Genomic DNA, 13,139 nt, shown 5'->3' on the forward strand with positions numbered 1-13,139 from the left:
TATATATATATATATATATATATATATATATATGAAACTTTATTTTTTCTTTATCTTCTTGTGTAGTACAAATTGGAACCTGTCCCTCTAATGGGGCGGTCAGCAATCTTAGGTGATCAAAGAAACAACTACTTTTGTGATGTAGCATGTGGTCGAGGAGAGATGGCAGACAGTACTTATGCTATTACTAAGTCAGGACTTCTGTGTGTTTTTAACAGTCGTCGTTTGTTGGAAAAGTGGGTGGAGCTAAAGGTAAGCACCAGCTGTAAATATGGAATAATATTATAGTGGGTTGAATTATAGATAATTGTTAGTGTTCTGATAATCTGGATTAATAGAAAAGTGAATGGCAAAAAGAATAAAAGTTAACAATTTGATATTGTTGATATTTTGATAAAAATGTGTGTTATGGTAAAGGTAAGCCAGTTGTTTGATAATGTTGACTGTTGAGAAAGTTTTCAAATTTTGTAATATATTTAAACTGAATTTAGCATATTTTTCAGATGAAACTGTAATCAGACTAATTCTAGAAATAAAATTGTTGTCATCAACATTTCAGTTTTACACACACATCAGGATATTTGGTTACTCTTATCCCAACACAAAGCTCAACTAAAATTATCAGTTGAACTTTAAGAAGCATTATATTGGATCTTAGTGGTTCAGATGTAAGCCTGAAGTCTTAAAATGTTACAAATTTGGTTGTGATACTCTCAGTGCGCAGAGGACAGATGTTAATTGTGTAGCTTTGTGCTTAAAAACAAACGTATAGGAGCTGAACTGGGTCCAGTGGTCAACATAACAGACTGTGGATCTGAGGTTCCGTGGTTAACACAAAAAAGTGCTCTCTACACTTTGGGTTCCTGGGTGTGTTATAAGAATGACAGTCAAATCTTGTTATTTAATTACAGTAGCCCACAAGTTGGGAGTAGTTGGTATTAACTAACTGCCTTCCCTCTAATCTGTCACTTAAAACTTGGGGATGGCTAGTGCAGATAGCTCTGGAATAACTTTGCACACAATTAAAACAAAACAAGCAGTGGACTGAAGATGAAGAAACATTATTGGTACGAGAACATTAGTTACAGAAAATAAAAATAAATACATATATTGAAGAAATTGGTAGATCTAAAGATAAATACTAATGGTGTAATGTTATTGTAAGAGAAGTGAGTAGGATTAAAGGAAAGTACTACCTTTTTGATGATGATAAGTGTGAGAAAAGTGGCTGGAATAAAGATGTTCCAGTTCATACTTTTTTATATTTTCATTAATTGGTTTAGTTAAATATGTATTTAATTATTGTTGTTTTTTAACATTTTGTACCTAGGTTTTTTTAATTCATCACAGGCTTGAAAAAATTAACTTTTTCATCAAAATGTTGATGTGTTTTTTTTTTCTTTTGCATGGCTTTCAGACTATCAGTGCCAATAGTATATGTGTAGCTGAGGACTACATTTTCATTGGTTGTGCAGAAGGGATTGTCAGGTGTTTTAGTCCTTTCAGCCTTCAGTATATTTCTACATTGCCCAAACCACACTACTTAGGTGTTGATGTTGCCAAGGGAGTCATAGGAAGGTAAAGTTACAAAGCATTGATAATCTTGACAGTTTTTTTGTCTTATCACAGAAAGTAAACCTTGTAGTTTGAATATGACAGATGATATTTAAACATTTTATTGGCAACAGCTAGCTTAATTTCCTCTTTAATTGTTGTAACAGGCATTTGTCACAAAATAGATATTTTCCTTTTATCTTCTATACCATTTACATAGCAGTGATCCCCCAGTGGGGTAACAATAAGTTTATAGACATACAACACTAAAATCCAGAGTTAAATTCCCTGCGGTTGGACACAGCAGGTAGCCCAATGTGGCTTTGCTCTAAAACAAACAAACTTGCATAGTAGTGTTATAGGTGTTAAAATGATGATGATGATAATTGAAAAAGCAAATGTTAATTACAAAAAAAAAAGATAGAAAAATCAAAGTCTAATGATTGTTTTCATCTGCAACCTGATCCTTTGGAAACAGCCTTAAACCTAAAGTAATAGATAACTTTCAGAGATCTGGCAGCTGTTAAAGTATCATATGTGTTTGAGGTTTTGACCTATAAAACTTAGTACCTCGTATGAAAGTTAGTCCCGAGTATAGATGTAACATAGTATTTATTTAGAAATACTTAAACATGAAAGGTAAAGTCTTGTAATGAAAATTATGTTTTTTATTATATATAGATATTTTTTTTAGATTTTATATAATTCTTACTAAAACTCCTACCAGTAAGATTCCTTCTATTATAATAATTTTTGTAATAGTGTTGTTGTTTTTCTGTGGTTTTGTAACACTATAATATAAATAAGTTGTTTGTAGTTTTTTTTTAACTGTGTTTTTGATTTGACAAGTTTCATTGTAATCATAATATAAGTTAAGACTTGATAGGGTGAGTCTTATTCTGCAATTCTTTTTTTTTTGTTGTTGTTGTTGTTTTTGTTTATATAGTAAGATATTGTCCACCCCTCAATTCAGTGTTAATGAATGTTTTAAAATATTGTTTAAAGACGAGTTAAGAAAACTTAGAGAATTTGCTTTAAAAAATGACAAATAATGCAGACATTTTAAAAGGATTTTTAATTTGTGTCCTTTCAAAGTGATAATCAAAACATCCTGAGTTATTTTTGATGTAGATAGGATTAATAGTTATGAGGTCTTATAATAGATGGTCAAAATTTTGTTATTACATTTAATTTTCCAATGTTAAGTGATTTCAATTATCTTTTGTTCTTTTTGATAGTCGTATAAGCTCTCACCCAACCGGTGCCAAGTATCCTGATACAGTAGCCATAACTTTTGATGAAACATGTCGAAAGGTAGGTAATCTAATTTTTTCAAGTTGAGAAAAAACAAACATCATTTTGAAAATAACTTCATTGTAACATATGTCCCTAAGTGACTCAGCAACTGGGCTCTAATGAAGGGTAGATTTTACCCTTTGACAGTAGTAATTTGTATAATTTACTGATGTTGTTACCATAACTACTATTTTATATTTTATTTGAAACCCGTTTATTTTACAGATAATCCATATCAGTGAAATAAAACATCACATGTAGTTTAAAAGTATATTACATAGATTAGTAGGCCCGGCATGGCCAGGTGGTTAGGGCACTCAACTCGCAATCCGTGGGTCGCGGGTTCGAATCCCTGTCACACCAAACATGCTTACCCTTTCAGTCGTGGGGACGTTATAATGTGATGGTCAATCCCACTATTCATTGGTTAAAGAGTAGCCCAAGAGTTGGCAGTGGGTGGTGATGACCAGCTGCCTTCCCTCTAGTCTTACACTGCTAAATTAGGGATGACTAGCGCACATAGCCCTCATGTAGCTTTTGCACGAAATCCATAACAAACAAACAATACATAGATTAGTAATCTTGTTTGTATATTTAAAGAGAAATGCATGTTTATGTACACATATTTGGTGCTATATACAATACTCGTATAGCTTCATACAGTAAGTTTGCATTACAAAAACACCATGTTTTGGCCTTTTAAAAGAATTGTAGTTGACTTAAGCAAATTAACTCTTTACTTAACAGTAAATTTTTCAACTTGGTCAACAGTCATGATCGTTTGTCTACTGTAGACAAAGTGCAGATAGTGTTTTGTGTAGCTTTGCACTTAGCAACAAAACAAACTAGCATTGTAACATAGTAATACAGAAGTTAGTAATTAGCTAATTTTCAGAAGTAAACATAAACAACAATGATTGCTTTTGCTATGACATTTCTTAATTTTCAATTTAAAGTTTAGATTGAAGGAGTTCAAGTTGATCTTACAAACCTCAGATGGTATGGGGGGTAGAGAAAAGTTACATTAGACCACTCTTCTGACAGTACTCATGTTAATACCTCTGTTGTTGTTTTTTTCTGTGTTGACATGTTCTACTTTAATATCTCACTTATTTGTTATAATGTTAAAAATTTAAAGTTTCTTGTTACTGTTTCTTTGAGCTACTATTGACAAAAGCCACGAAAGGTTTGAAAACTTTCAGTATATTGGTTAATAAAAGGACAAAATGCACACCCAAAACTTAAAAAAAACATAGGAGACTGCTTACACATGAGTCATAGAATTCTGATTAATCAAATGTAAGATAAGACTCCACCATTTAAAAAATTGGTAAAACAACCAAACGTAGAAACAAAATAAGATAATTCTAAATGACTAAGTTTAGGAAATTTTTAGTTTTGATATAGCCAATAAAATATGTAGAGCATGTTTGGCTAGTTTTCTACAAAATTTGGCATCTCTGCAAGCCTAAATTAGGCAAAAATATAAATTTGTTTTATAACATGTCAAACTTTCTAAAGCTTCAGCGTGGTACTGTGAGTTAAAATACTTTTGAAAGTAAGACACTGTTTTTTCCTTTTTCATGGATTATACGTGATACTAAAGAACAACTTCATATAAAAGCTAATTGCACAACATATAAAGCATATTTGCAACTCCACCTTATCAGTGTTTTTATAACATATAAAAGGTTTATACCGATGTACGTGAGGATTTTGAGTTTTTGTTTCCAGGTAAATAAGTTGCATGCTTTTTTTTTTAGGTGACTTGTATATATAACGACCACAGCTTGTATATCTGGGATGTAAAAGATATGAAAAAAGTAGGAAAATCTCACTCATCGATGTACCACAGTGCTTGTATCTGGGGGGTTGAGGTAAGTATGAGATAAAGTGTGTTCCAAAAAGTTCAGAAGAATCTGTAGAACTTATATACATGAACTTTTACATATAAGAATCAGTGATATGGTCCTCGCTTGGTGGTGTATCACTACTAGAATTGTAAGTTTTAATTTTGTAATGAACTTATTTTATGTCACTTTTAGAACTACTAGTTTTTCAGAATGTAATGTCTTTTTTTCTCAACTGTTTTTACCATGACACAGAGATAATAGGATGTTAGTATTGAGTTTACCATTGTTGAGCTTATGAGTGACTTTTGGATATATATATATATTATATTTACTATTGTTTCTTGATAAGATACTTAAACAGATTGGGATGGGATGTAAATTGATGCACAACAGAAAATGGGAAATGTCTTTAAACCCCTCTCATAGATTTCACTCTGTTGTTGGTCATTTATGATAAGGTGTTTCTTCTAGTACTATAACTTGTCAGGTTGGGTGAACTTATAACCCACAGTCTCAGATAGAACACCATATATTTGTGTATCAGTGTTGTGCAAAACCTAATTCTTTTCTGGATAACATATTTTCGGAAACATCTCAACAGAAGTGGACATATTTTTAAAACTGATGCTTTAACATCTTAACATCCAAGGAAAGTTTTTTTTTCCATTACCGTACCAATGGTTTGACCACAACAAACCAGGCGTGAGGCACTTAAATGACACGTGAGGCAACTGGCGTGTATACGGATGTGGAGATTATGTCTAGCACGTGTATATATATATATGGGTGGAGATGATAAATGGTTAAATGTTGTAATCTAGTTTGCCTGATAAGATTTAAAGGCCTCGTTGACAGTAGCCTACTACAAGTTTGTTTTTTAATAATATAGTTATATACCCCATGTTTATCAAAACATGTTGGGCCAGTTGAGAATGGAAGGTCTTCAAATATATATATATTGTAGTTTTTGTGATGTTTCATCATGAATAATACCCAAAAGGATCATGCTTCATCAACAACATGTCAGTCACTATACAGCGTAAAATTTATATTGTAACTTAATTAGTATTTTAAGCACTATGTTTATTCTAACAGTGATTTATCCAGAGCATCAATATTTTAATTTTTTCCTTTTGTGCTGGAAATGACCTGAGTTTTGATATTATGATTATCGTTATTACTTTCACTGAGAATCTACTTACAATATCATAATTCTAATTACAGTTTTTACTCTTGTCATTGGATAGATTTATGGCATATGAATTTTAATAATATTTTCTGTTTGAAGTTTTGATTGTATTAAGAATATCAATATTTTATTAATGTTATTACTTATGTAATAGACATATCCAGAAATATCAGACAAACAAAGATCAGTGGTGCCACCTGGAACATTCCTGACTTGCTCTAGTGATGACACGATCAGAGTGTGGAACATGACACCAAATCTAAATCACAATTCCAACTTTCAAAAAAATATTTATAGCTCTGTAAGTGTTATTAAGTTGAAGTAAAAGCATTAGTGTAAGAAATGTTTGGTATTCACTGAAGTGTTGAAGTATATTAAAAAATACCTAATAGTAAAATCTTTGTTTGTTTCTTTTTGGAGCTGTAATCCATAAATATTATACATGTTTGCTTTTCAACTATTTAAGGGAAAAGGAAAGCCTGATCTCAGGTAAGTTAAATAGTACAAATGTGCTAAAAGAACCTTGAAAATAGATAATTTCTTTTAGTTTCAATTTCCAACCATGGTGAAAAATTGCTGATAAATTTTACCTTTTCGATTATCGATATGTACTAAGAACAAACTATTGCAGTTCATAATTTTGCTAAGAAAAACTTACAATAGAGGAATTGTTATAGTTAAACTGTCCAACCATGTTAAGAAAACTTTACAGTTGATAAATTGCTGTAGTTAAACTATCTAACCATGTTAAGAAAACTTTACAGTTGATAAATTGCTGTAGTTAAACTATCCAACCATGTTAAGAAAACTTTACAGGTGATAAATTGTTGTAGTTAAACTGTCCAACCATGTTAAGAAAACTTTACAGTTGATAAATTGTTGTAGTTAAACTGTCCAACCATGTTAAGAAAACTTTACAGGTGATAAATTGTTGTAGTTAAACTGTCCAACCATGTTAAGAAAACTTTACAATTGATAAATTGCTGTAGTTAAACTGTCAATTTATCACCTGTAAAGTTTTCTTAACATGGTTGGTTGTTGTTCAACTATTCAACCATGTTAATAAAATCCTATAGTAGATAAACTGTTGTAGTTCAACTGTCCAAGCAAGTGAAGAAAAGCAGACAGTACAACAAACATTGTAATTGAACTGTATAAGCTGTGTTGTGGTTCATTTCTAAAAGGGCCAGACATGGCCTAGTGGTTAGTTTACTCAACTGTGAATCTTAAGAGTCCATGTTCCAATGGCATAAAATTCCATTCTGCTCTTTGAGGGTCTGGGTGCATTAAGGAGTGAGAGTTAATTACACTATTTGATTAGAGTAGCTCAAGCATTGGCAGTGGGTTTTGTTTGCTAGCTGTCTTCCTTGTAATCTGCCAGTCAGGATTATGGATGGCTAGCACAGTTTTCTGCAAATATCCAAAACAGACATTTTTAAAAAATGACTTCAGAAGTCCCTTACAGTTGGTAAGTTTTGTAGTTTAATTGTAAAAATAAATGAAAAAATACTGAAATATAAAAATGATTTAATATGAATTCAGTGAATTAGAGTCTGATGATTCTCATTTCTTTTGATAATTTTAATTATGGATATGATTACTTCTTCATTAAATTCAAACACAAGACCAGATAATTTTTTTTTCTTCCTACTATTTTTTCACTTATTTCCATCACGTTTCTCAAAAATGTAAATTATTGTTGGGTTTGTCTGGGCAGGGATTGCATTCACAAACCAACTATTATAACTGCTCATTGATTATTTGTAACTGTGAAATAATAACTTATAAATATTATATTGTGTAATATCAGATATATGTAATATTAGATATGTGATAACGTCATTCTATTACAAATACTTAATCATTACATCATTTAAATAAAAAATAACACTTTATTAATCCAGGAAATATGTGTTTCAAACTTTAAAATGTTCAGATTTATTCTAAAAAAGAAATCAGTGTACTTGTGCTCAGTTTGTTTCATATTATATTTTCCCATTTTTCATATATGGTTAGAACATTTTTAATTTGCCAATTTAACTATATCTTGCCTTAAAAAAATTAAATGTCTTCAACACTCATTAAAAGAGTGGTCAAATTTTGATTAAGCTTTAACTTTGTTGACATTAACTAGTTTTAATGAGTAGGTGAAACTTCAAATTTGTGGATTAATTTGTTAATTGCTGTCATATCATATTAATTAGAAATTCATTTTTATTACGGAGGGGTAGATAGAGATATGTCATTCATTTTTTTATGTTTTCTGCTCTTTAACGTAGGCAAAACAAAATTCAATCCAAAATTAAAGTCTAGTACAGCTGAGTTGTAAAATATGTTAGAGAAAGATAACTTATTGTTACTCAGCTGTTGAAGTATGTTGTAAAAAATATGATGGTGAATAATTTGTTAGTGTTGAATATTAGAGATGTGTTTCAAAAAAGCCTGACAATATTTATTTTTGTGTGAGTTGCACTATAATTCTTGCTAACAATTGTTGTTAAGTAGTTTAAAAAAGCCTGACAATATTTATTTTTTATGTGAGTTGCACTATAATTCTTGCTAACAATTGTTGTTAAGTAGTTTAAAGTAATTCTACCTGGTTTAGTAGCTTATGGTTTATAATTTATACATTGCACTATCCATTGGCATGTCAGTTGTTTTTTTTTTTATCTCCTCTAGGACCTTTTGAAGGTTTTATACACGGATCCAGAGCTTACTTACTTATGTGATGTGGATTTTAATCCAGGTATTTGAAGCTTGGAAATTAACTTTTAATGGTTATGTATTACCATAATACTACTTAGGTTGCTACGAGGTTGAACGGTAAGTTACAGTAAGTGGGTTAGATTTTTTGATGAATCTTATAGTAAAACAATTAGCTAAATTTGTATCTTATGGATGCTGCCTTGGCAGCTTTGAACCATTTGAGATATTTGCATAAATCTAAGATGGTCATCAGCCAGTTTTTTGTTAGATTACTAATACTTATGGCTTTAAATAATATTTAATATTTTGAAGACATTTCACTGTGACATTACATCTTTTCCAACATGAAGTGAAGTAATGGAAAATGTTACAAATAAAAAACAACTAATTATGTTAAGTACTCCATGCTAATATACTGAACATGGTTGGTAACAAAGAGTGCATGTTTCAATATGAGGATGATGTAAACTTAGTTAGTTATGTTCTCCTCATGGTCATTCAACAAGGAAAAAAGCAGCATGTGCTGATTATCAGTGAAGATACAGATATTTTCATTATGATAGTACTTAATAGTAAGGGATCGTGATGAAACAAAGTGGCAGCCATAAAAATTGTCCATTTAAAACACCTTCAAAATGTTTGAATATTAACAATGACTGTTTCACAATATTGGCTGAGCAAAACTAAAGCTTATTGTGTTTATAAAGCCACCTAAATTGCTACATATGTGTTTGTGGAGTGAATCAAAATTTCACTATTTCAATTAATTTTATCTAAGTAAGTGAGTGACTTTTCCAGAAGAAGTGTACAGAAAAAAGGATGAACCTTATCACTAATTTTTTCACAACATTCTTCCATCTGGGATCCCAATAAATCCTTTCTTGTACTGAAAAGGATACTAATATACATACACAAAATAGATGATGTGCTCCTTTGGGTAGAATTAGATTTGAGGGTAGGTTGGTAGAGATCCTGATGAGTAATAAAATGAAATCAGGTTTACGTGTTCCCCACACTTGATATCACTGGTGCACAAAAATATAGGTAATAAAAAGGAAACAAAGAAGTATAATAAATTTGTTTTTTAATTTTATAAAGACAAATCGGGATGGATATATATACTTAACCTAGCTAGCTATGATAATATAGAAAGTTTTAATGCAACAAATGAATTTATAAGTAGGGATAAAAGAAATTAATTTTAAATAACTCAGTTTTTGTAGTTTTAACTTTCTTGTTTCAATACTGTTAGTAGCATTAAAACTTTCTATATTACTATAGCTTGTTAGGTTACATATGTATTGATCCCTACTTGTTTTATAAAAGTAAATACAATTTTATTATACTTGTTTTTATTGGAAACATAAACTATGGGCTACAATAACAATGAAAAAATTTGACAATACAGCCCGGAAAACTTGGTGAAATATGCCTACAATTGTTGCCCCTATATGCAGTATTTGGATGTAACCCAGGGTTATTCTCTTATGGAAAATAAAACTTTTGGTTTGCAGCTTCTTAAGTGTGACATTTTTGGTCTTGATGTTATTGGAAGTTGGCCATCCTGTTTTTTTTCATTTCTTTACCAGCAATGATGAATGACATTTATAGAATGTAATAAACACACAGGCTAAAATATCAAAACACTTCCACCAGCTGATAAGTTAGAGATAATGTAATGGAAAGCTGCTGATCAAGATAATTCCCCCTGATGTTGCTATTACATTGCAAATTTTGTGAGGGATTTCTTTATCTCATTACTGGAATTCTGAGTGTTAAGTAGCTTGCAAGTGTACTGCTGAAAAGTCATGCATCCGTGTAAGTTGCATTTGCAAAGCTGCTCAAATATCATGCACAGTATGCTTACATTGTAAAGTGTAAAAAGTAATAATGAATAAGTCAAGTAGGCAGTGAGGAAGGTAGAGACTAAGGACAATGAAAATGAATTATGATGATTATTATTAACATGTAGGTATGGAAGCTGATTGAAATTCCTACGTAAATAGTGTAAAAAGTGGTAATAATTATAAAATCATGCATTTAATGGTTTAGAATCATTTATATTAGACTTAGAGTTGTAGCTGTATTCAGACAAATTAAAATATATTGCAAATCATGTCTGCTAATGTTTTCTAACTTGACTAATTCAGTGACCTCTATCTTACTACGTTCATTTATGAGGGCTTGAATGTGCCTAATGTAAAAAATGTGTAAATTGTTATTTACAGATTACCAATAAAAACCATAGAATTGTAGATTTTGCACAGTCACAATATCTGTTGTAAGTTTTCAGTATTATTGTTTGCAAAATGGATGTTGACGAATCTATTCAGTTTATATAAAGAAAATATGTGTTTAATTTCAAAGATAAACAGACAATGGCTATCATATCTATATCGGGAAACAAAGATATTTTTATAGTTTTATCAACAGGATAAGGGAAGACAAAAATTTCTGCTTGTTTTCCCAAACTTTTGCCAAAACTCCATTGAAGTTTGACGTGTTTTCACACTGGATACATTCAGGTATTAATGATGTAGCAACTGGAGACTGAATTTATTCTGGTTAATGTTTTCTCTGATTATATAACTGTGAATCATAAATTGGGGCAACATGAAAACATAACTTACAAATAATTTCTAAAAGGAACACCACACAAAAATGTTTGTTGAGTGAAACATCTTCAGAATGTCATGTTTTATTAAAACTTTTTGTGTTAGTAATACATTTAAAAAATCAAAAATTGACTTATGGCCATCTTGGATTTATGCAAATATCTCAGACTGCTCAAAGTTGCCAACGTTTGGTAACCATCAGATTCGAAGTTAGTTCACTTTTGTTGTATAAGATTCAACAAACAAGAAATATAGAAAGAAATTATAAAACAAATCCAAATAGTAATGTAACTTACAGTTTGAATAAAATTTGAACTAGCGATAGTGTGATCATACGTGTAACTTGTCAGTAACATCAACAAGTAATCAAGTATCTAATATTGGCAAAAGATGTAGTACAGTTATTGATAAATTAATGGATATTAGTGGTCAATTTTCCACAAAATGTCTGTGTACCTTCATCTAGATACTGTTAGTTATATTCATTAGCTAGTATGTGAAATACTGCATATTTTACATATATAAACATATGAATAAATGAGGTATTATTTGTAATGCATAATTAGCCACATATTAAGTTGGTTAGTTTTATATCTGTTATGAAATGTTATTTGAGACATATATTATAGAATGTGTAATTACATACATAATATTGGCTGAGTGAAGTCTGTTATGGAATATGTATATGTAATCACAAATTACATCATTAATTTTGTCTGTTACTTGAATGTATAGTTACTCAGGTATTACATGGGGGAATTTTACACATGCAGAAGGTTTTAAGTAATCACATAATAAATGCATGTTTCATATCAGGTAATGCAAAACTAATCACATTATTTATAGATTAACAAGGCTTATTTTGTTATAAATCATGCTTTCATGTTCTACTATATAAAGTATTTTGTGTTTTATTACACCTTTGGATGTACACATTAGTGTTTTATGTTCATAAAATTTGGAGATTTAATATTTTGAATTATTTGTTTGTAGCTATAAATTCAGTTCATGGATTTTTTAAATAGCTGGAAGTAATGACAAAGTGGATACAACTTATGATGGTAAAAATGGGGTCCGATGTCTCCGTATTAGTCACGATGGTCGTCATTTGGCATCGGGTGATCGTTCAGGAAATGTGAGGTGGGTGTTGATTAAGAAATTACTAGCAGTAATAAACAGTGTCTGTTAGATTACTAAAATACACACTGTTATCAACTCCTAATCCACAGTCAGGTCATCATAAACTGTTTTACATATACTATGATTGATATTGCTGTTTCCTGTAACAGTTGAGATTTCAAAAATATGATAGTCAATAAATTCAAAAATGTAGATGCTGATTTTGTAGTTAGTTACTGGAAAACTCATACTAAGAGTTTTAATTTGTTTTGCTACAACTGTAAATATAAAGAATTGAAGTACTTAAGCATCTATATCAAAATATTTCATTTTTTCAGAATCTGTGACCTTCACACAATGGAAGTGTTGTATAAAATAGAGGCTCATGATTCTGAAGTGCTGTGTTTAGAATATTCCAAGCCTATTAATGGTGAGAAAATACTGGTATTGTGCTTTGTATCTTTATAAAGTTAGAGTAATATAAGAAAAAGTCCTTAGTACGTGTGTATGCATTTACAAATGGATAGGTAGAGAGATAAAAATGAGAAAGATAAGACTGTAATACTAACCAAAGATACACTTTTCCACAACATTTTTTTTCTATTATGAAACATTGCTTTGAAGGATTTGGTATTGATAAAAATTTTAATTTTGGTAAGGAGTTACTGTGAACGTTGTTCATTATGGTTTGATGTGTAGTATAACTTTCCTTATTGTTTTGCTTATGAATATCATTCTGTTGGTTTAATCCTTTTCGATATGGGTTAACAGGTGAAAGGCCATATCATCTCGTTCGTTGACTCGCAT

General features: G+C 30.5%; 1 protein-coding gene across 4 annotated transcripts in view; it reads left to right on the plus strand.

Moving 5' to 3' along the window:
* Positions 1–13,139, plus strand: part of LOC106466208 (mitogen-activated protein kinase-binding protein 1-like) — a 124,675-nt gene that overhangs the window by 87,833 nt on the left and 23,703 nt on the right. For all 4 annotated transcript variants that reach the window (XM_022394166.1, XM_022394167.1, XM_013926456.2 and 1 more), the window contains 8 exons: positions 67–252; positions 1,418–1,578; positions 2,793–2,868; positions 4,614–4,727; positions 6,047–6,193; positions 8,572–8,638; positions 12,239–12,353; positions 12,671–12,762. In XM_022394166.1, coding sequence (XP_022249874.1) covers positions 67–252; positions 1,418–1,578; positions 2,793–2,868; positions 4,614–4,727; positions 6,047–6,193; positions 8,572–8,638; positions 12,239–12,353; positions 12,671–12,762 — 958 coding nt within the window. The remainder of the gene's footprint in view (positions 1–66; positions 253–1,417; positions 1,579–2,792; positions 2,869–4,613; positions 4,728–6,046; positions 6,194–8,571; positions 8,639–12,238; positions 12,354–12,670; positions 12,763–13,139) is intronic.

The sequence above is a fragment of the Limulus polyphemus genome, unplaced genomic scaffold, assembly GCF_000517525.1.
Source record: "Limulus polyphemus unplaced genomic scaffold, Limulus_polyphemus-2.1.2 Scaffold2187, whole genome shotgun sequence".
Taxonomy (NCBI): Eukaryota; Metazoa; Arthropoda; class Merostomata; order Xiphosura; family Limulidae; genus Limulus; species Limulus polyphemus.